Raw genomic sequence first — 23,226 nt, 5'->3', positions numbered from 1 at the left:
TGCTGCTTCACCTGACAGTCCCACACTCCACCCTGAAGGTGCTTAAATCTCCAGCTGAGGTAAAAGAAAAATTAGCAGTACTGAATGTTTTCCTTGAGCCCAACCTTATAGCAAGATGTCAGAAAGGATCTGTTGACTGATGAACCATACAACTTTAGGAGCACAAAGAAAGAACAATTCTTACTTTGCCTTCCAAAACATCACTTATAACATAATGTTATTCTCTAGCCAAACATTATTGAATAGCGTCTTAATGTTTTAAGATTATTTTATTGCATTACTGTTGTTGCCACCAACAAAATCAAACATGTACTCTGATTTTGAGTGTATATTAGGAAAGCATTTAATGCAATGTTCATCATCTTTTGTATTTATATTTTTAACAGATCCAAGTAATCATGGGGGAAAAAAAAGAGCTGTTTTCTCCCCGTTAGTCTCCACAATGGCACTCGTATCAGTTCTGTCACAATTCTGTTCTCAGTGAAGATTATTTACAGGTGTAAGAGTGTTTGACTCCAGGAAAATTCACAATACTGCAGATCACTTTCTTCACCATAATGAACTTACTTAACTCTTCTGACCTTGATGGTTAAGCTGCAGCATGTTTCCCCTGTATCTTGCTAATTATCTTGCAAAGTAATTTTACAGAGAATTGATTCTGATCCACACCCTGTTAGCTCATCCTGCTACAGTTCAAAATTCTGTTCCAAATTGATGTTTGCAATTTAAGCATAGTACAAAGCACACATGAAATGGTCAGAAATGGAAAGTGGACACTGCCTCTAATACACAGAAGGTGACATTATTTCAGAGCAAAGGTAAATATCTTAATTTTTAGTATATACTGCAGATACAGACTCCTCTATTTCTAAATATATCAGAAGGATCTGTCATCAAAGCGGACATCTTTATCTTTCCCTCTTCCACATAGCCTCATTGACTGTTTGGTGGATATTTTGGAAGCAAGACAAAACACCTGGGCTTTCGATCTGTATCATCCCACATGAAAAGCAGTCATTGTTTCATTTTGTGCTAGTAGAAATACAATTGGCAAAAAAAAAAAAAACAAAACACATTTTGGAAAGATGATTTTGCCACCAGACTAGCAAGATTGGAAAGATGATTTTGCCACCAGACTAGCAAGATCGACTATCATCTCCTACTCAGCTCTACTTACTAAAACAATAGAAGGGAAATTGCTGAATGTGATACTGCAGCTCACCTAGTATGGAACAAAATCTATATTAGTCTTCAGGAAAAATTTCTTATGTACCCCGCAAATAGATTGAAGGAAATGCAGTTACATGAAATCATGAGCTTCAAAGTACCAGTATAGAAGGAAAAGTGGCTACTGAGGTTCTGAAAGACACTCAGTAAAAAAAAAGAACCCACAGGTGTCATTATTTCACCCCCTTAACTCTGAAAGCAAATTTACTTCATGAGGTGCAGACTGACTTCCTTAGTGGTAGACTAAGGCATTAGTCCTTTTCATTTTCAGCTCTTAATTTGAAACAGTTTGGACATGGCCCAGCTGCTGCCCTGACAGCTGCACATATCTGCATCCTTCCACCCATCTGCTGAGAGTTCAGACTTGCTTGGACAGCTCCAGATCTGCATGTTGCCTTTTTGCTTATCCATGCTTTGTCTTGACCCAGAAATTCTTGGAAGCTCTATGGATGGAAAGCTTTTCTTTCTTGTGCTATGTTGTTTGGCACATGTTGCTTATTTTTTAAGTTTTTTTTTTTTTTTTATCAAATTCTGAATCCTCTAGCCCTCTCTAGTAATGCTTTTTAAGAAATATTTACATCTTTTCTTTTTTATCCTTTGCTTCCCACTTCCCAGAAAAGAAACATAAATTCACTTTTCTACCATGTTTTGTCTTAGTATTTGTTTTTGCTGCTGTCTTGCACCACAGACTACCTTGTTGTACATGGCATCTTCTTCTTTTGATTACAAATGAGCTTCACTTACATATTTTTCCCTTTCAACTGCATCTGCTAGTTAGCAGACCTCGGCTCCTGCACATTTTTCAAACCTGGGAGTTACTGGATCTCTGGCTAGCTGCCCTCCTTTCCCATCTGTGTTAACATAAGTCAGCTAGCATTGGTACCTAGAAGGCCTTTCTAGAACCCCTGTGTGATGGATCGATGTATCTTAAACCAACGTCTGCCCCATATAACTACAGAACATCCTCAGCAGAGAGCAAAGGGAATCAAGATATATACATATGATTGTTTTACCTTAATCTAAAGTAATCTTTTAATTGATTGCTTTGTTATGTTCTTTTCAGCTTTATATCAGGATCTGGAGTGAGAAAAACATAGCATATTGTTTCAGCATGGTCCTTGCGTTCTCACACTTTTTGGGATGCTTTTCCTCCTCTTAAACTTTTTCAATCTCTTTTTTCCTGCGCTAAAATTGTTAAGACTACAACCTTCAGTTTTTCTTTCACTCTTAAGCTAAATCTGAATTGAATAAATGTGTCAGTACAAGTTGAAATTATTCTTCAATGTGAGGTACTTCTATTGTTTCCTATGTATATACACATGCATACACACACATTGACGTACTCCATCACTGCTATCACTCAAATTACTACTGGTTTCCTGCATAAAACTTCCTTTGACATTGTTTCATTCAATTTATCAGAAAAATCGATAAACTGAAACAACTTTTTGAGCAATTAATATTTCTTTTGCTGTCCAAATTTTTCAAGAGGGATTGATACCCATTCAGGAGTACACTTGATTCAACAGAAAGAATAAAACAGAAAAGCAGTAAAGCTTTAAGATCTTCAGACTAGTAGCAATATGAGCTTGTGAAGAGAGAAACAAACATGACTTGTGCAATTTGAATCATACAATAAGACGGGAAATAACAGTTTCATTTGGCTTATCTCTTGTTCAGCTGAAGTTATAATAGAGTGTTCCTGTTTACAGCTTTTTATTGTCAAGAAGGCATTGAAAAAATTGAGGGAATGAATAAAAGAGAAATATGGATGAACACAGGACTGCAATGCTGACTAAGGGAAACTTTTTGAAAGTGTATTGCTTGACGTCTTGTCTTCGTGAACAAAGATTTGGGAAGGACTTTACCCACCCTTACTACAAGTGTGATGATGACTAAAAGGGCAATGTGGGATACGCAAAACCAGTTGGAAAAAAGGCTGCTTGGTCATTCAGGATGTTTCTGAACATGACTGTCGTCTCCTGGGTCAATCTCAAGTGATCAACGTTGTGAATCGCCTGCACACAGGGTTGGGTCTGCAGCTTCCAGTGCATCTTATCACCTGCTGTTTTGTCCCTCACCTCTCGCTACAGTGTTTTGCAAGTGTGAGTAAACCCTTTGGGCCTGCGCAGTGGATTTTTTAAGTGAGGTACAGAGTACGTGGAACTGAGGTTTATCTGCCAGGGCCTAGCTAGCTAGGATGGTGACAGCAAAGTCCTCAGGTCGTAGGTTTGATTAGAGTGTTCTCTTAGATGGAAGGCCTTACGAGGCTAGATGAGCTCCATCTGCCTGGGTCTGAAGTTAGAATTTTTCTTCTCCTAGGATGGTTGCCTGAAGGTTAGTGTGAAGATGGCTTGGTGCTTACAGGTAAGTGGTAAAGGGTAGGGACGACAACAGTTTGCGCATGCATGAAGATGTTAAACATCCAGAAGCGAGAGGAATTATATAACAGTTTTTAATATAACCATTATGCAGAATTATAGCCCTGCAAGTTAAAAAAGAAACATAAAAATATGCCAAATACTTTCCTAAATATAACTCTACCCATAAAATGTGTATAAATTGCATAAGAAAGACAAGTTAATAATTTCACTAATTTATGGCAATGCATTTATACCATGATTATGGAAATTTAAGAAATGATGAGCTGCTTTTCCCAATTGTGTTAGAAAACTTTTCACTGTTACACAATAACAAGCTAAACTTTGTCTAACACAGCACCTGCCTACCTTGTAAGGAAAATTAATGTATTGATTGCCTAGTCAGCAAGGTTATAATTTGGTACCTCAGGATTAAATGCTTAAGCAGCTTATCATCCTCACACATGTATCCAAGTACCAGATTTTCCATATTTTGGAAGCATTTCAAATGAATAATAACTTTGTGGGCTCAATTCTTTTCACAGCAACAAAATTGCATGTCTCTATACTCCTCAAGGTAATTTCTCATTATTTGCAGAAACAGGAAATCTAAATGTAATAGTATGACTATGGTAATATTTTTTAGAATTCACATAGCACAATCTCCTTTTATCACCTAGGAAAATAGCATTAAGTTTGTTTTTTCCCGACCTGGAGAGGGCAAAAAATTCCTCTGTGGTGTTGATAGAACATTATATCAGACTGCCCTTAACTGTTCTCAAAATTCATCCTATTCAACCATATGAAACACCAGAATACAGGCCTTCAGGGCTCTAAGAATACTATGTGACTATAAGAAAGAAAAGCACTACTTTTTTCCACTGTTAAAATGTGGAATAAGTTGTTGTTGTCAATCAGTCCTCAGTATTCCTCTATTACTAACCTACCAAATAAAATAACATGCAAAAATTCAATCTTAAAACAGCCAAATAGCTGTATTCCAAAATTTATACTCTCAAATGGTCTACTAGGATAAACATAAATGATCTCAAGATTCTGAATTAAATCTTCAGTTACTGTATGAACAGCACAACTTAATAAACAACACAATAAATAACTTTTGCCACCTTCTTGAATGTTTAGAACTGTCTTTTTCTCCCAGGGGAGCACTCTGGAAAAGGCAGCCTGAGAAAGAGCCAGTAAGGTATATTTTGTATTTTCTGGTACATGAATAATTGTGCATGAACTACTATAAACAAAAGATCTATATTTGTCTTGGTATTCCTATTTATCGGGAAGATAAAGTCATGTGTATTCTTCTTTATATTGCTTATGATTTATAGAGTACTACTACTGTACTGCGTTCTTTACACCCACGTAAATAACAACATTACATTTGCAACAGAACAGGGCTGTAGCAGCAGCAAAACTTGAATATGGAAGGAACTATTAATGGTAGCAAATTTTTTAGCTAGGCCAAAAACGTGTAAGAATTAATCCTAAATGTATTGTATAGTTTGATTGATTTGGGTGATAAGCATATTTTCATGATGTGTTCTTCTGTTGTCAATGGAGTTTCTTAATTGGCTAAGTTTACACTTAGCCTGGGAAGATGAAAGTGGTTCCCATTTATAGATTGAGGTGACGTGATTTATAGTTAGGTGTTAACAACAACTCTCCTCCTCCACCCCATTTTTAACTGGCCGATCCTCCTTTTGCAGACTTGAAGGTATGAGAGATTAAGCATTATGACCTTTTCAAACTTCTGCTCATGGTGTAGGCTGGTATTCATATCATAATCAGAGTTTGAACAGCTGGGACAGAATTAGTTTTTCCTAACAGCACAAAATCCAGTGTTTTTTTCTAAGAGCTCCTTGTCTCTAATTTGCATGACAGTAAGTGTCTCTTCCACAAGTGAGAGAAGATGCTGGTAGCATAAAGTAGATAAGCTATTTTGAGAGAGTTGAGCAACCTAGAGTATTAATTTCCTTCTTCTCTCAGCAGTTCCATCATTAGCGACTTAGCTCAGCCACCTCTTCTAGGGTAATGCCTAATGTTGAGAGAAAAAGATTATATTGCAGATATTGTCTGGGATTTATCACCAGTATATTTATATGAGACTAAATTTACTTGACATTGCCTATTCCCTGATGTTTTCATGTTCTCTAAATATGTTGCCCCTGGTACTCCCCTTAAGTGGTAAAAGTTAGCACTAAAAAAGTAATATATGCACACAGGTACTATTTTATTAAGTGAGTACTAAAAATAATAATTAAAAAAGTCAAGGAACTTGAGAAGTGCAGTGTAATATTAAAAAAAAAAAAAGAAAAGAAATAAACACAATAATGTGCAGCAAAGAAGAAATTCAGCAGAAGAATCTTGACAAGGCAGCAATAGTCCTGGCAGCACTTTTATATTGTAACACATGGAAAATACTAAATACATGGAATGAATGCCCAATGAGTCTGTAGACAGACACTTATGTCTAGCAGTACAGGTATAAGAAAAAAGGCTACACAGAAAAGGTAGTGTCATAGCAGGCTACAAGACGTAAAACTTTTAAGCATGTGCAGTTTGATCTTTTGAAAGCAACGGAAAAATACTCTTTATCTTCACTGGTCTGAAAGAAGTAGCCTTGTACTTACATAGATATCAAATAGAACCACACTTTTGAATTTCAACTACACTGTCATCCGTACAGGATGGAGAACAAAAGCAGGAGAAAACTCACTGTTATCTGTTCATAATGTCTAAAAATGCTGCATGATTGTCATTTTCAGAACACATAATATTCCATCTTCATGGCAAAGAACAATAGTGAGTTATTGTTCTCAAGCTATTTTGGGGATGTTGACTAACATCTCCATATTTCTCTGGATTCTGTCATTGCTTCTTAATCTGCTATTGCCTCTTGTTTTACAAAACCACTCTTTCAGGGCATGGGTTGTGTTTGCTTGCACTGTGCCTAGCACAAGGGGAATTTGGTTCATGACTGGACTTCCTTAGCCCTGGAATAATGCAAATACAGTTCTTGGTAGCCCTAGTCTCATAGCGCTGTGTTTCTGACATCACCAACATACAACTGTGAGAACAGAGGACAGAGGTAAAACTGGATGTTAGGTGACAGTTAGTAGCATGAACTAGAGGACTAAAAACAAGCTCAGCAGATGAAAAGGAAAAGGAACCTTAGAACATGGCTAAAAATAAGTCAGCTGAAGCATGAGCTTGACTGACATCAAAACTGTAAACCTCATGGAAAAAACAGGCATTTTCTGATGGCCAACCAAGCATAGAGGAGACTTGCATCTGCATATAGTTGAAAAATTAGATTTTACTCTTGCTTTTCTATTTTGTCAGAGACCCATAAAATATAGTTTTAAATAATGCTCAAAAGAAATTCAGAGCAGAGCACTACAGGTAGAGCCTATTCGTCTACTGAAACATAGAGCTGGCATTACAGGATTATATAAATAGCATAGCTGTGCCATTGAATAAAAAGCTGCCATGAGGGCTACTTAGTTTACGGATGTTGTCATCACCTTCACTAACCTTCCTCTTCTGTAATGGCACATGTTAAGGATCAATGTTCTATATTATACTAAAAGATCAAAAAGCTGCATGTTCTGGTTCAGTATCCAACCATAAGTCTCTCAACTCTATTATCGTCTCTAATAATGAAATTACATACAAATTGTCTTTTAGTGCTTGAGCATGTGAAATTGTCATCACTTTAAATCCCCAGCATAAAACCCATTTCTGTATCCATTCAGCTATATGAGAAGACAACTTCTTATGAAAATGGAAAGAGGAAATTACACTATAGCTGTGCAGGCTAATGAATTCAACCAGGAAAAAGCAGTAGATTTTAAGTTATCCCTTTGGATAATTCTTCCTGTGTGCCTTAATCTCACCATTCTCTACAGAGACACTTTAGCCTTGCATGTTAAGTAGGAAACATTCAGATTGTCAGTCAGCTCTCAGCTATTCGGGGTAATCCAAATAAAGTGTGGAATAATGCAAAGCCCACAGTGACTATACAGTTAAGAAAAGTGCATGCTGCTAGTGACTGAATAGTTACAAGCTGAGGTGATAAATTCCTACCACTGCTGTACAGCTGAAGTACCCCTTCACCCAGACCTGTTCAATCATAAAGTGGGTAAGCAGAACTTGACTATTTTGTCTGTTCATTTGTTTCATTTGCAACACTTGTGGTAGAAAAACATTGACAGGAATGGCATGACACTTTTTTCTCAAAAGGTCATGCAGTTTCATAGAACACTAAAGAGTTCCTGAGATGGGTAAATATAGATGGGTAAATATCAGAATTATGGCAGATTTGCTTTTACACTTTTATAAATGGCCTGTTGGGAGTATATAAAACAGCAGAGCTTCAGAGATTATGTTAAAAAGTAAAGACAACATAAATAGCGAAGGAGAAAAAAGTATAATAAATGGGGAGTTTTTCTCTAAGAGCCCACAAAGATAGATGAAGAATAGTTGGTTTGTGTCGGGTTTGTGGTTGTTTTTTTTTCCCCAAAGTACATGGGGATTGGGAAATAAAAATATTTCTATGCAGAGCTGTAACTACTCTCATCTGGGAGCTTATTTGCAGAGCAGACATAAATATTCATTTTGTGCAGAATGCTTGGAGGGGTAAGACCCCAGGTTGAGGATAGTCAGAGAGCACAGGTCACTGTGCGTTGCCTTCAGAGGCAGTGGGAGAAACAGAGCCCTCCAGCGAATCACACTCAACCCACCTTCTGCTCTGTTAACTACAAGGGAGGCAGCCTCGTCTCTATTACCTACATTCAGCCTTTGTAATTTCACCCCATCGCCTCTCCATGTCCCAAAGTGTCAGTAAAATATCTGTAGTGCAGTTTCTAAAGATGAAAAGCCATTTGGGATATTTTCTGTTCAGAATCTCAGCTTTTTCATCACAGCTGATGTTGCCTCAGTTTCTCAGCAGCTGATATTCCTGCAATATCACTGAATTTGACTGAGTGGCCAGCACTTCCACAGTACTCACCACCTTAAAGTATTTTAGCAAAGACACTTGTACCCACGTCATTCAAAAAGTCACCAGCTGCAACTGAAAGTGTTAGGTTGTGATCTAGAAAAAAGCCCTACTTCTGATTACACCTGTATGGCTTGATATAACTTCACACTGCAGATAAATGTCACATGCAAATAATTCTGTCATCCTATTGACACACGGACTAACGCCTTTGAAAAAAAAAAGAAAAAAAAAAAGCAAAGACAAAAAATCAGTAGCCTCCCCTGTCCAGCCTCCTTCCCCCCAAAATGAGGAGGTTTGGACAATCCACTCTCTATGCCAGCAATACCCTCTTTATTCCAACAATAACATAAATTCTTGTTATTTTACTGCTTGAAATGGAACATGAAGACAATGACCGTGAGCTCTAACGAATTGCATGTTCTTAGTCGACGCATTCCACCTTTTTTCTCTTGATTTTGCCATCTAGAAAATGCAGGTTGGGATTTATGCTTTCCTTCCCCATACGTTATAAGTAACAACTAGATTCAGGGCACCTTAAAAGCTCCAGGAGTTATTTCTGAGAAGTAACAATGAGTCTCTCAAACTTAAATACCAATTTCTTGGGTTTTATTCAGTTGAGCCTATGTCTTTTTCTAGTTTACTTTCAGTCCTTCATATCTCATTGGGGCTTCAGGGGAAAAAAGAGTTAAACTCAGCAAAGGGCTTGAAACTGTCCTTGTCTTTAACTATATCTAAATTTGAAGATATTAGAAAAGGAACTTTGGTTTGGATCCAAAAGTAAACAGTGAAGCCAGCGATCAAACAATCTCTCACATGAAGTTCACAGTCTTGTTTCATTTCTTCAGGTTTATTTGTTGTTTCTTTAGTTTTTTGTTGTTTTTTTTTTTTAATGAGAAAAATGAAAGAATTGCTGCCTAAGACTTCCATTGTAATGCTTTTGAGGAGACTGACACTCTTGCAGCAGAACACATAAAATGAAACTAAAAACAAAACAAAAACTGACATAAAACCAAAAAACCAAAACCAAAACAAAAACAAATCCTGGATGTCTGGCTCTTATGTAACAAAACCAAAACAAAAAAACAAAATTTAAAAGCTCTATTTGAACTGCACCCCTTTTTTCCAATGTGTGCACATATAGACTTTAATTACAGGACTGTACACATCTTTTCAAATATTCAATATAATAGGATACACTTTTTTCCAATTTTTTTATGCTTACGTATAGAATAATTTAAAACTACTCTGTACTATTAATGTCCAAATACATTCCATCAAAGTCATTTATATGGAAAATATGAGGTAAAGGATCTCAGAAAACATATTACCAAGCAATGGTAAACATTTTCCAGAAAACAGAAGCCACCTATGTATCTAGCTAAATTAGTTAACTACCTAATCTCCTACATGGCATGTCAGAAAGATAGCAGTGCCTATCCAAACTGGTAAATGGGCTAAATAGTTACATGCTTCAGACCTTTAAGTCAACATAACATATGCTGTGATGTGAGGGACAGAGAGAAATTGTATATGGTTCAGTCCACAATCTGATTACATGTTAAGCACCTCCCAAGAGGCACTCAGAATTACTCAGAATTGAATTCAAGATGATTAAAATTCATACCATGGAGAGGAAAGACCTACATTAAAAAAGAAAAAGAAAAAAAGAAAAAAAAAGCAGCAGAAAACCTCAGTCACCTCTGACTCCTATTAGTATAAAACTAATGGAACTCCTCCAGACATTTCTTCAGAGTGACACGAGAAATAAGACACTGCCATGTTAAAAAGAAAAAAAGAATACTTAAAAAAAAAAAACAACAAAAAAACAACCAAAAACAAGCAAACAAAACCCAAAAACATCCTGCCAATAAATGGATGTCAGGGATACAAGAAGGAATGCTGTAACATCCCTCAAGTATGGATCTGAATCCTTATTAAACAAACATGAGAATGCTGAAAAATTATTTTAAGTGAGAGACTTATCTTACTGAGGTGAATAGAAATCCTGTTAGACTATTTAAAAGGAATAGGATTTTGGTTTGCATGATCATGTAATGAGAGTGTCAGAATTCACACACACAGAAGGACAGAGTTAATGCTCAACATGGAATTAACATTGGCATTTCATGACATGTTGAAGGATTTGCTGCGTAACCTTAGCATTCTCCAAATGCTGCCTTCCAACCAGAATTGCCTGGGGCATTGTAAAATTGAATAGTGGCAGGGAGAAAATATTCCTTGCTGCAGCTCCATTTGCCTGACTGTTTCTGAAACGTTTTTATCTCACAGCCCTTAAAATCTGGAAGAAGGTTCCTCTTTCTTGGATGTGCAGTTAGACTGGCACCCTGCAAAGCATCTTGAATGTAAGGTAGTGGAGGACTGACCTCCCCAGGAGCAGAGTGCTCTGCAGAACACGAGGGAGAGTCTGGTTGCTGCTTGCACTTCACTTGATGACAGAAGTGAGTTATGCCTGCTCTTTGCTTGCCGTAGCTTCATCACCAAGGGGAGAGTGAAAAAAAAAGAAAAAGAACAACCTTCCTATCCAAATCTCAGTCCTCTCAGTCCCTGCCTGCCTGGAAAGGATTTGAAACAAGAACAGCAATATTTTTAAGGGAAGAAGAGGGGGAGGAAGGAAACTGCTGCTCACTTCAGAGTGGTTCTATACATAGTATGTTAACATACAGAAAAAAAATCACTTCTTCACCTTTTTGCCACCCTGCGTGGGAATGCAGCTTCGGTCATGATTGCACCTCAGAAACTGCACAGTTAAAATCCTCTCCAGTGAGAAGGTTAGGAACTTGGCACATCTTATCTTACAAGATGCTCAGCAAGGGCTCTGCTTCCAGGAAGATGGGCTTCCTTTAGCAAGTGCAAATTTTTATCTGCTTTTCCTACAAAATGAATTGCTGCTACAAATGTGAGTTCCTGAGCCAACAATTCTTACTGCTGATACAAAAGCAGCCTGGGTACAGATTGTTTCAGAAAAAAAGGCTGGCTTTTCAGAAGATATCTGCTTATGAATGCTATGAAACCTATAAAGGACAGGAAAGTGCAGACTGAGAAGCTAAAAATAACTGCACACATGCAAATATCATGTACTCTATTGCTACCACAGCATCTTTGGCCATAATATAGCAATTGAATGAATATGAGAATTGCTATGGATCAAAACCAGTCTTTAGTCAAGTATTTAAAGACACTTCTTTTCCAGGAGAGAAATTCTACTTTGCAAGCCATGCTTCCTTTTTTATCAGAGGCCACAATGCCCAATATGCTATTTTCCAAAGACAAGAGAAGCTCCAAGCTAAGACCAAATTTGCCTAAAAGACAAAACTCACAAAGCCAAGCAGAGCTGCATGGCATCAGAATGGAAACTGTCAAATAACTTAAAACTTAACAAAAACCTTCAGATCTGCTGTAATAAGAAATATTTCTAATTCCAGCGTATCTTTCTTACAGCTCAACTGTGAAAATCACCAGCCCCAGTTCAGAAAAGCACCTAAACACAGACATAGCTGTGATCAGGAGAGCCATCCTCCATTTAACCTGATTATTCAGTTAGCAGGATTAAATTATAAGTGCTTAACTGTGCAAACACAAACATCAAAGTTTTTGTCTCAGTAGGAGAAATTAAGTAAGCTTAAATTCATTGTACTCATATATTTGAAGTTGTGGATTTCAGATTATTTCACTTCCTTTTCTGTAAGCATGCCATTTTGCCAAAAGCTCTCACTCCCTTGTTTTCTATGCCTTTGCAAAATATTTTAATGAGAAACTGTATTTACTGATTCTGTTATTACATAGAAAAATGGGACTTTCTTTCAAGAAGATGGTTACACATAAATACTATATAGAAACACAAGAGGGTTTTTTGTTTCCCTGGTTATCTTTTTTCCTTCAGAATTGCTGAAGGAGGCATATTATTCACCAGCACAAGCTAAGGCCTGGATTCACAGCTGTGCTCAGTGTGCTCCATGTGTAGTGACAGGAACTCGAAAGGAGCCATTTGGGATCCACTGATGTGAGGGCTTCCTCTCTACTGGCCTGGTGCCCATCAGAGGAAGGTAAAGCCACAAGGCTCTTATATGCATGGAGGGCAGCAAGGCCCCCAAGGTGCCAATCTGCCAGCCAGTCAACGTCAAAGCAAAGTTGTAATGCAGACATGCCCTCATTTTTACTTGTCACACCCCCAGACATCCGATTCTTTCTCTCTTGCCTTCAGTAGTGAAGATATTTAAGCAGCAAATGACATAGAACCATACAATCATAGAATCACACAATCATAGAATCACAGAATCATAGTATCACAGAATCACAGAATCATAGAATAATTTGGGATTTGGAAGGAATGGTAAAGATCACCTAGTTCCAACCCCCCTGCCACAGGCAGGGAAACCTTCTAGACCAGGTTTCTCAAACACAACACAGAACTTCTATTTTTCTGGGTCTAGCTGTTAGCTCTCGTGAAAGAATATTCATCATTATGTTTCTCTATTCCTATGTAAAGAAGTATACATAATATTAGTAATAAAATATTTTCCTTGTATCAGGGGTGGCAAAATACTTTCATTACTGAACCCTTTAAAGAAGCATAGGTCATACGTAAAGCTCTGAAAGCAAGGGGAATCTGGAATGTAATTGTTTTGAAGTGCTGAATTTTCTTTTTCAAACTATGAAACCTTGTCCCATCCTGGCTTAAGTCAACCTTGCTGACAGAATCACAATTTTGAGGTTGCATCCTACAAACACATAAAAAAGCAAGCATCTGCACCCTCCAAAGTTTGTTTAAATCCCCTACCTTTCCTACATAGAGTGGGTCTGTACCCATGTATTCTTCCAGCACAAAGAATTGATTCCACACCCAGCTGCGTTTGGTTCTTGTCCTCCCTGATTGAAAGTAGGGCTTTGACCTGGACCTTGAGAACTCTGCTTGATTCATCCCAGAAAGACAGAGGAAAAGAGCTAGAATCTGCAGAAAATGGCAGAACTCCACTTTGCCAAACTTCATCTTTTTTTTTTTTCCCTTGTGAAAGAAAAAACCTTGATGAGAATGGGCACAATTCCAGTTGTCTCAGTAGCTCTAGCCTCTGGCAGGGTGTCAGCTGGGAGTCCAGAGATAATAGTTTGTGAAGTGGTTGATTGGAAGAAGTCACCACTGCTGAATAGCCTTCACCAAAGAAATGGTGTAGTAGGTACCTATCCAGGAAAAAGACAAGAACTGTTGTCAGAACCTTTTTATTTACTTTTTTTTTCCCCCAAAATGCAAATTATTAGCAGCTTTCACATAATGCATCAAAAATGTTTATTTATGAATTTTCTTATCATCAACACAGTTGAGTTTACATAATAAGTGTCTGAGCATTTAGAGCATGTTCATTGGATAGCATTGCTACTGCTGATATATCTGTATTGGTAGCTATGAAGTTTTCTCATGACTGTTCTCTTAATACACCAGTTTCCACAGTACAGATGTTTTTTTTTTCACTTTAAAATAATCAAATCAAGTGTAGTTATTTACAGCTATTTTGTTTTGATTTTTCCTCTGTCTGTTACAGTCTGCTTTTACTGGCCATTACCATGATATAATTCCAAACTAGTTATAGGCAGAAAGTTATATTAACGGCAAGGACATATGGTAGCTAAACTCTCTTCCAGATAAGTGAAAAGTAAAATAAAGGAGTATAAGATGAATTGGAACATTCTGATTGATTCTTAGCCACTGGATACCAGATGTTATGATTTATCCTGATCTGAATCTGATCCACGAAAAACCCCACTCATTTTTACTACATTCCTAGAGAATGTATCAGGCACAGTAAGAAGCACGAAAGACTAATTTATATACTTTTACACAAATATGCTCAGAAAATCAGAGGACAATGCGATTTTGTGTTTTCAATGAAATGTTGATTTAATGACAAATGATTTGTCAGCACTAACACATAAAAATTTTATTTTTTGTGCATTTTTTTCAATTTTATTTCAAAATCTTGATCATTAAATAATTGGTAGAAACCACAAGAAAATAAAGATTTATTAAAAAAAAACCCAAAACTTTAATCAAGTGGGTTTTTTTCTGCCCTTTACAGTTGTGAGCCTTTCCTGGCCAAATAAAAATATATACTTACTATAATGTTTCTAAAACTACAAGTTTTGTCAATCAGAACCAAACATAGCCCTGTCTTTCAGGATATCACCCAGGTAAGCAATGCTCTCCCTAAAATAAGCATCCTCCTTGCCTGAATGAGTAATGAGGCAGTTGAGAAGTGTTTAAGAAGTGGCAAAAACAAGGTTAAAATGAGGATGAAATTAAAACAGATAACAAGGCATTCATTTGGAGGGAACCACTGCTACTTAGGAAGCAATGGAATAAAGAAGATTTCATCCTTTTTACATTTAATTAATCTAAAAAGGCTTGACATTAAATCACATACTCGTTAAATGCTCTAGGTACATCATCATTATAACCCTACCCACTGCTATTAAAACTGAGTGAAATGTGAACTTGGATTCCTATTTTCAGTATGTCAGGCTCTTTTAGCTGGAGAACACTTATGCATCGTGCTGCCAAAGGTACCTAGAAGGCAGAAACATGAAACAAATAAAAAGCTCTTCTGATTACAGACTGTATTTAAAGCCTTTTTATAGTAATCCCTTCTGTGGCACTGCCCTGCACCAGAAAGGCTTTACTTAGAGACTGGTGGGATAAACTAGAAACCCACTGAGCATGTTTGTTAAGCAGCAGCAATTTGAAAGCTTCTGTATGTGAAAATCCAGGGTCACCCTACAGCCAAAACAAAGAAAATAGACAATGTCTTACCTAAAGACCCTAATTTCCAAAATGTGATGCTATGGTTATAAAGGATGTCTCTCCAACATGGACCAAGGATATTTCCACAGTGGGATTAACATGCAGGTGTCATCCTCACTAGCAGAGCATAGTTTAAAATGGTTAATCCCAACAAGTCATAGCCCAGTTTTGATCTGGCCCTTTGAGTAAATCATGACCATATGCGATAGTAATTACTGAGAGGGTTGCCATTAGTGTTAAGAAGAGTAGCTGTGCTGCTTCTGTGCTATGTTCACTTCCTACCACACAGTTCAAATTAGAAAAGCATTGTTTGTAGTAGAGGCTGTTTGTGCACCCTTTACTTTCCTTCTCTGTGTCTAAGTTACATAGGGTTAAGGACATCTGATATTGATAAACTGTCAGTTTGTTTCAAAGATGCAGCAGATTGTTATTTAACAGATAAAAATACGAAATGGATTTTCTTCAGAAATGTCAGTAAAACATTTACAATATGTTGGTGTCTTTTCACTGAGCAGTTTGAAGTGACTTGCTCTTGCTCTGAACAGATATTTCAAACCTAGAATTGCTCTAACCTTTCTCTCAAGTAGTGTTCTCTTGTATCCTTTCTTTTACACCTGCAGGAAAGTATGAAAGCCACCATATGGAGTGCCATGGTCCCCAGACACACACCACGGCACAGAACTGAAAAATGCACCCAAAATACAAACTGAAAAACAGTCCATATGCTAGACAGCACAATCTGATAAAAAGCAGAATACTCACACCCCCTGAAAAAAAAAAAATGTTGTCATTTACTCACTCTCAAATACTTTCACCACATAGTTGCCAGAATTCTGATTGGTTTTATTCAGCTGTGGGGCAACACTTTCTGCTCTGGAACACTTTTTCCTCTCTTCCTTGCCTTTTACAGGATGTCTTCCTACTCCTCTTTAGAGCCCTTCTTTTTCATTTTTTATTTATAGCTCTTTCAGCACACTGTCTTTTGAGTGCGATACTTTCCAAAGCAAAATTAAAAGTGTCTGGTATTTAAAAATCTTTTCCTTTTGTGGAATAAATATTTGTTAAACTGCATTTTATTACCTTTCTAACTGATATAGATAAGCATTTTTATATGGAATTTTCAAGAAAATATATATCTAAATATATATACATGAATTTATATATTTGCATATATATATGCACATACATATATCTGTCCAAGTAGCACTTCAACATCACCAGTTCTATGAAGTCCATAAGCATGAAGTCCACAAGTCCACATAAGCAACTTCACAGCATTCATAAAACTAAAAACTAAAAGGTGCTGTTAGAATTTTTTCCTTGTCAAGGTATAACTTCAGTGTTTAGGGTTGCACTTGTAGCGGTGGATATGACTAACACTGAAAGCAACAGAGGTAATGCAGTGCTCTGATTTCAGTGCCTTCTCCGTGATCTGCGTTTACAGGATTGAGTGTGATCTGAAGGCAAAATTGACCTGCAACCATTTTGTATTTTGTGTTTAAAGATGTTATTGTATAAAATGCATCACTTTCTGCATAAACGGGACTCAGAGTACACAGAACTGAGAAATATTTCTGCTTAATTGATGCCATTAATTACCCTAGGACATAAGTGCACCTTTACATCTTATTTCGGGATCTGCAAAATGCTGCTCCTCACTGCAAACAGGGCCAAAATACAATCATGCCTCCTCACTCACACTTTGCCTACATAATTTAGGCTTTAAAAATAAAATTCATTTGTCTGCTGGTATATTTAAGTCACCAGGTACTACTTTTCTTGTATAAGATTTTATCCTCTATTTATTTTACATATAATCCTGACAATCAGAAAAACGTGAAAAATATAAATTATAAAAGCTGGTGTGTAATTCAAAGAGTATGTTATGTGATCTGGACTGCGTGCATAGTATGTCTTAATAGAACAGTAACATACTATGTGAACAACTATTAGAATAAAAAAAAACAACAACCCAACAACTAATCAACCAACCAACCAAATCACTAAAACATAAAAAATATCCACTAAATATCTGTCATATTTGTGTTCCTAAACAGCTGGTTGATGTATAAAACATCAGGCTGAAGAATATACATTTGGAAAAATAATAACCTCCTTATGCAATATACACCATAAAACCTTCCTTTTCTTCCATCTGCTATATAGAAATTGAACTATATTTAAGCCACAGTCTAGTAGCAGAAGTGTTCTGGTGAACACTGCTAATCTGAAAAATGTTACTACTCTACTCTGCCAAAACAATCTGCTAGTGTCAAAAAGACACTATTATGCACTGTCTCTGAGGGGCAATCTTGATTTGTTGAAAACATTCAGATCATGAATAAGATCCTAAGCTTTAAGGAACAGTTCCCCTCATTGCAAGCAATTAAGGGTAATTTACACCCACTGAAAATCTCTCTGAATATTTTGCTTTGCTCCATAATTTCTAAAACAACGCATCATGACTAGTCCTTGCTGTTTGTGTATAGCAGTAAGCACGAGTAGATATGGACAAAACATCTTCAGTCTCACAGATATCCTCACAGAAGCCCCCCCAGGCCTGAGATTTTCCCAGCCTTGTACGGCAGTTTGCTGAAGATTCTTGAGATTTATGTTCACACCACCTAACCTTTGCAGCCAAAGTGCAAATTCCTGCAGACTTCCACTCACACATTGCTACCAGTATCATAGTGCCAGCTGCACCTATGAACCATTTCCCTGTCCACCCCTTCAAGGCAGATTTTGTACTTCAAGGTATATTGTCCTGAAGTCTCTCCAATGTGTAAAATCCTTCAGGAAGAAGTGGAAATCCAAACCCTTTTCCATTAGTAAACTCCACCAGTCTGGATTACATTTGTCTATTTTGAAATCTTGCTGTCAGCTCAGGGCATTCACTGAAGTTGTAACTGAAGAGTTTTCCACTGCTATTGCCTCTTCCCCCCTGCCCCACCACTGTTTTCCTCTCATAAATTGCTTAAATTTTTTATACCATTGCAAAATTTATTGTGAAAACCTGGACCTCACTGACCCTGAAAGTGCAGCCCAGACAACACCCGCTAGTAAATCCTGTTTTAGCTTGGTCAGTAGTGGACAGACACTGTGTTTGTTGGATTTTTTTCCCCTACTTTAGTCATTCAATAAAATAAGACCCTGCATTTTGAGGTAACTCTGAGGGTAACTGTTGCCACTGGATCTTGAAGCATGATCCCTTAAACACTGTATAATGAGTAGGTGAGCCTCCTGAGAGCTGAACTACCCTCACTGAAATATTTATGTTTTGACATTCAATTTTACAGTGCCCATTGGAAAGGGTGTCACCCTCTGTGGCAGAGAAAATTCCCTTTCGTTATAAGCCTGCACCTCATCTATGTCACGCATCCTAAATACCGTAGGAGACTCCTTCACATGCACAAGAACTCTGTGATGCTTGAAACAAAGGGTTTAGAGACAATAACATGTCTAATAATGGTGTCGACTGCAATGTCTGGTTATCCTGGAAAGCGAGGAAAAAAAAGGCAGAGAAGGAGGGTCCCTTTAGAGTAAGTGAGGTGGGGACCCTTCCATGAAATGAAGCTTTGCAATATGATGAAACCTATTAGCTCCCTGTGTCAGATGACATTACAACTACAGACCATATCCTCCTGCTGCTAACTGGCCTAAATATGCACATGGGAGATCTGTAAATGTAGTGCACATCCTGCAGTCTGCATCTGGTTATCAAGCAAAAAACTATCACTGCTCCAAACATATGGCACTGTTACACTAAACTGGCTCCAATACCCTCTGATTCAGGTGAAAGGACCTGATGAGACAGCAGAAAAACACTAGGCATTCTTGAACACATGATATGGCTTCAAAAAACATGTGTAAAGAAAACCAGGCAACAGCTTTTGGTCTTTCATACTGCTCTGCAGCTGATCATAAGATTGTTAGAGTGCTAAGTTGTTTGGGGTTTTGGTAATTTTCTTTCTTCACCCAAGAAAAATTAACAAAATAAAGATTTTTTTCTTAATATCATTTTTCCATGACAAAGTGTTTTCTTGCTTTATCACCTTGCTGTGGAACATTTTATAGATCTGGAAAGGAATATGCTAATTTGATAAGTTATTGAAAAGAAAAGCCAGCAGTATTTGTATGTCTGTGACCAATCAAGTCAAATATTTAAATTTCTACAAGGTCAATTTCTTCAGCCTCATTTAAGCTGAGGAACTTCGCATAATACCTGGGGATGACTTTTTGCAGAACCACTGAATTCCCAGAGGAGGCACTCCTGCATTACTGCTTAGAGTTAAGCCTGGTTTGACACAAGAACTGAAATAACAATGATCTATTTTATGCACCTTTCCTCAGCTAGAGTTTGACTTTTATTGACATCAGAAAACACTACGCAGCAGTAGCATGAAAGCGTACATGTAAAAAAAAAAAGTGCATGATAAACTAGACTGAATGGCTCAAGAAAGGCCTTCACTGACGAACCACAGAACACATCAGATACTGAAGCCAATACTCAAAATATATACAGAAGCTTACTAGCCAACCTGATACTAGAACTGACTCCCAGGCAGTACATTTAACAGCAAACCATTTGAACTTTCAAATATTTTCTATTTGCATTGCGCATTGGAGTTAATTTGTGAGTTGAATACTTTTGAGGAAAAGCTTAACCAGGTTTATAGCAGAGACTTTAATTTAGAGTAGAGCAATCTAAGGGTTTGCATTAATAATGATTTTCTTCAGTCAAGTCTCTGACTGTTGAAGAAACATAGAAAATTATGGACACAACATGCACACACACAGTTATACATTCTTCTCATCAGATAATTCACGGATAATATCCAGTTACACAAATCCTTTACAATTACCCTTTTAGATGAAAGACAGCAATGTTTTGCTATTAGATCAATAGCAAATAATCAAGAGTCTTTTGTTATTAAATCAGCAAAAGTAGATTTAAGAGAGTTGTGAGGCTGTCATCTGACTCTTAACACAATTCCAATGACCTAAATAAGCCTTTAATTACAGCAAGAACTCCTATTATAAGGGTGAAATATGCTCTGATTAAAATAGCAATCTTTAATGGCTTTTTGCAAGAAAATAGTCAACATTACTTATGCTTGTATCTTTATTAACATTAACTGATGCACACTTCTAACATGCAGTAGTAGCTCAGATTATTACCTTTGATATATCCCTATTATTCCAGGTAGTTTTTAATCTATATTAAGGGCTCAAACCCAAAATACTTCACATGCTTAATATCAAAAGTTGTCAGAGGCAGCTTTTAGCTCCTTTGCTCTTCTCACTTTGCTGTGGATTTTATCATAATTGTTTTTTAAATCTTACTTAGCCCCTCTTCTTGACCCTATAAAAGTGTGCCTAGATTAGATCCCCTGGTAGTTGCAGGCTGAAGAGCTAGAAAAGCATGCACAAGGACTTTAAACAGGATCTTACATTTGGTCCCTAGATAGCTCTTTTGGATTTGTTTAATGGGGTTTTTGTTCCTTTTTTTCCCAAAAAAAATGATAACTCACCAGTCACATTGAACTAGTTCTAATGAGGCACAGTCATATTACTTCTGAACATCCTCACCTCACTTTTGCATCTTTAAAACTGTTATGATATCACTACGAGCAAATGAGCATCATTTTCCAACTGTTCTTTATCTCTTGACCTGTTGTATCTTGAGTAGTGATGCTCTAAGCAAACTAAATTTACTTATGCAACTTCATGCTATTGCCCATCTTGAATAGCTCTTCACCTAAGAATATGTAGACCTATCTTTTTCAGAAATGGGGTAAATATCCAGCTTTCACCAGTAAAAAATCCCTGCTAACTTTAAATTATGTGACAGAGGAACAATTAGTAAATGCAATACAGGTACAAAACTAAAATCATATATCACTGTCAAGAAGAGACTGCTTCAGAAACTGGCATTCTTCAGAGTTTGGCTGTAAATTTGCCCTGGAAAAGTGATTTATTTTCTGCAAAGTTGTACAATCACCTATGTTTTAGCTGAAAAATGGAAAGGCAGTATGTCTTGTTAGAGAGACCATGAAGTATATGCTGTCCTTTCAAGTCCCTGCTTTGACTTGAGAACTTATCTATCAGAACACAAAATTTTATCCTTGGAATGGAAAAAGATTAAAGTGTCAGCATTTCAGTTCCCAGAATCAGAATGTCTCACTAGTTTTCATCTCACGTCCCTCCCTAAATCCCCTGATTTGTCAGGGAAGATATCATCTGCAGAATCTTGGCTCACCTGAACTACCTCACCTTTTGAAATCACGAGTATAAAGGTTAAATCTCACCCAAAAAGGGATAATTTTTCTTTCATTTAGCATCTAGAAGTCTGAGGATCCAGGTCACAAACCACTTGCTACTGGTGCAAACAACGTATTGTAGGAAAGCAGGACATGCCTCTGTGTGGATACGTGGGTAGATGGGGAGACGGGGTGGAGGGGGAAGGGTCGGTGTCAAACAGCCAAGCACTGCAGATCTAGTCTTACCAGCTGAATACTAATCAAAGAAAAAAGCTCCCATCATTTCAACATTTGCAAACTCTAGAACACCCTTGACATAAAAGGGGCAAGCTCTGTGACATAAGTCAGGAAATTTCCTGTCCCCTGTAATCTTTTGCTCTGTAGCATCAGTTCCGGACTCTCAGGCGAAGCAACACAGGTGCTTTGGCTCCGCAGAAAGGACTGAGACAGTCGGGACCTAACGCTCCCTGTATTTTCCAGAAGTCTGTGGTCCTCCCTTCCCCCAACCTACTTCCCCGCTTGTGCCTGTGAGACTTCTCCGAAGAGTCGGAGAGATACTATTGTTCTTATTTTTCAGAAGGTGCACAGACGCCTATAGCATTGGCGCTCTTACTTCCCATGGTTCCCCCGCCACACCTGGTGCCGGTGCTCCGGCTTCTCCCCTCTCTCCTCCCCAGACATGCTGCACGGGCCGCTCCCGGGCGCGGGCACGGGGAAACTTGCGGCTGCGGCCGCGCCGCCACGCGGAGCCGTAGCCCCTTTGCCGAGCGGGAGCAGTGCCGGGGCAAGGCGGGGGAACTAAGCCGCGCAAAGCCCTCTCCTGCTCCCGGTCTCCCTCTGTCTACGTGAGAGGGAAAAGGGGTGAGGAAGGCACGGAAAGGCACAGGTGCAGCCGGCACTTACCTGCTCCCCCTCTCCCTCGGCTGCACAGCGCAGTGAGTATTTTAATCCCAAGGACCCACGGTGCATCCGCCGCGAAACGATGGCGGGATGCTCCCAGGCGGCGGCCAGGCTGCGGGCGGCCGGGCGCCTGCCTGGCATGGGGGCTGCGCCCCCCGCCCGCGCACTCGCCCGCACCCGCGGAGGTAGGACAGCCACCGCTCCGCTCCTCCTTCGCAACACAGAGCGGCACGGCACTGCACGGAGAGCTGCTGGGCACACGGTGGGAGAAGTGGGTGCCGGTGCCAAGCCCAGCTACGACTGGGTGCGGATCGTGGCTGCTGGAGGAGGAGGAAGAAGAGGGAGGGAAAGAGGAGGGAGGGAGGGAAGGAGGCAGAGGAGGTGGGGATGCTGCTCTGGGCAGGGGATATCACGGCTGGGCGGCCAGAGCGGGCTGCCAGTTCCGTCCGAGGGCGCGAGGAGGAGGTACCGGGACTATTTGTACCTCCCGAAAACCCAGCAGTGGCTATTGAGAAGGGATCCAGCAAACACGCAGCTTGCTCGACCCCACTCCTCACGCCGCTCCTCCTCCTCCTCCTTGACAGGATATACAGATGGAGTGCTTTGGATAAAAATCAGGAGCCGGGCTAGGGGGTGGGGCGGGAGCCAATG

At 38.6% G+C, this 23,226-nt stretch overlaps 1 protein-coding gene across 1 annotated transcript in view; it reads right to left on the bottom strand.

Moving 5' to 3' along the window:
- Window positions 1-22,716, bottom strand: part of CDH7 (cadherin 7) — an 80,325-nt gene extending 57,609 nt beyond the window's left edge. The window contains exons 1-2 of the mRNA XM_061448860.1: window positions 22,579-22,716; window positions 13,403-13,800 (exon numbers count right to left, since the gene is read on the bottom strand). Coding sequence (XP_061304844.1) covers window positions 13,403-13,612 — 210 coding nt within the window. The 5' untranslated portion in view covers window positions 13,613-13,800; window positions 22,579-22,716. The remainder of the gene's footprint in view (window positions 1-13,402; window positions 13,801-22,578) is intronic.
- Between the last annotated feature and the right edge of the window lie 510 nt (window positions 22,717-23,226).

This window comes from Pezoporus flaviventris, unplaced genomic scaffold (genome assembly GCF_033815535.1).
Source record: "Pezoporus flaviventris isolate CSIRO_AGI_PZ_B2104156 unplaced genomic scaffold, CSIRO_AGI_Pfla_v1 ptg000007l, whole genome shotgun sequence".
NCBI classification, from domain to species: Eukaryota; Metazoa; Chordata; class Aves; order Psittaciformes; family Psittacidae; genus Pezoporus; species Pezoporus flaviventris.
Note: the sequence above shows the minus strand (reverse complement) of the source record. Positions and strands in the feature narration are given on the sequence as shown.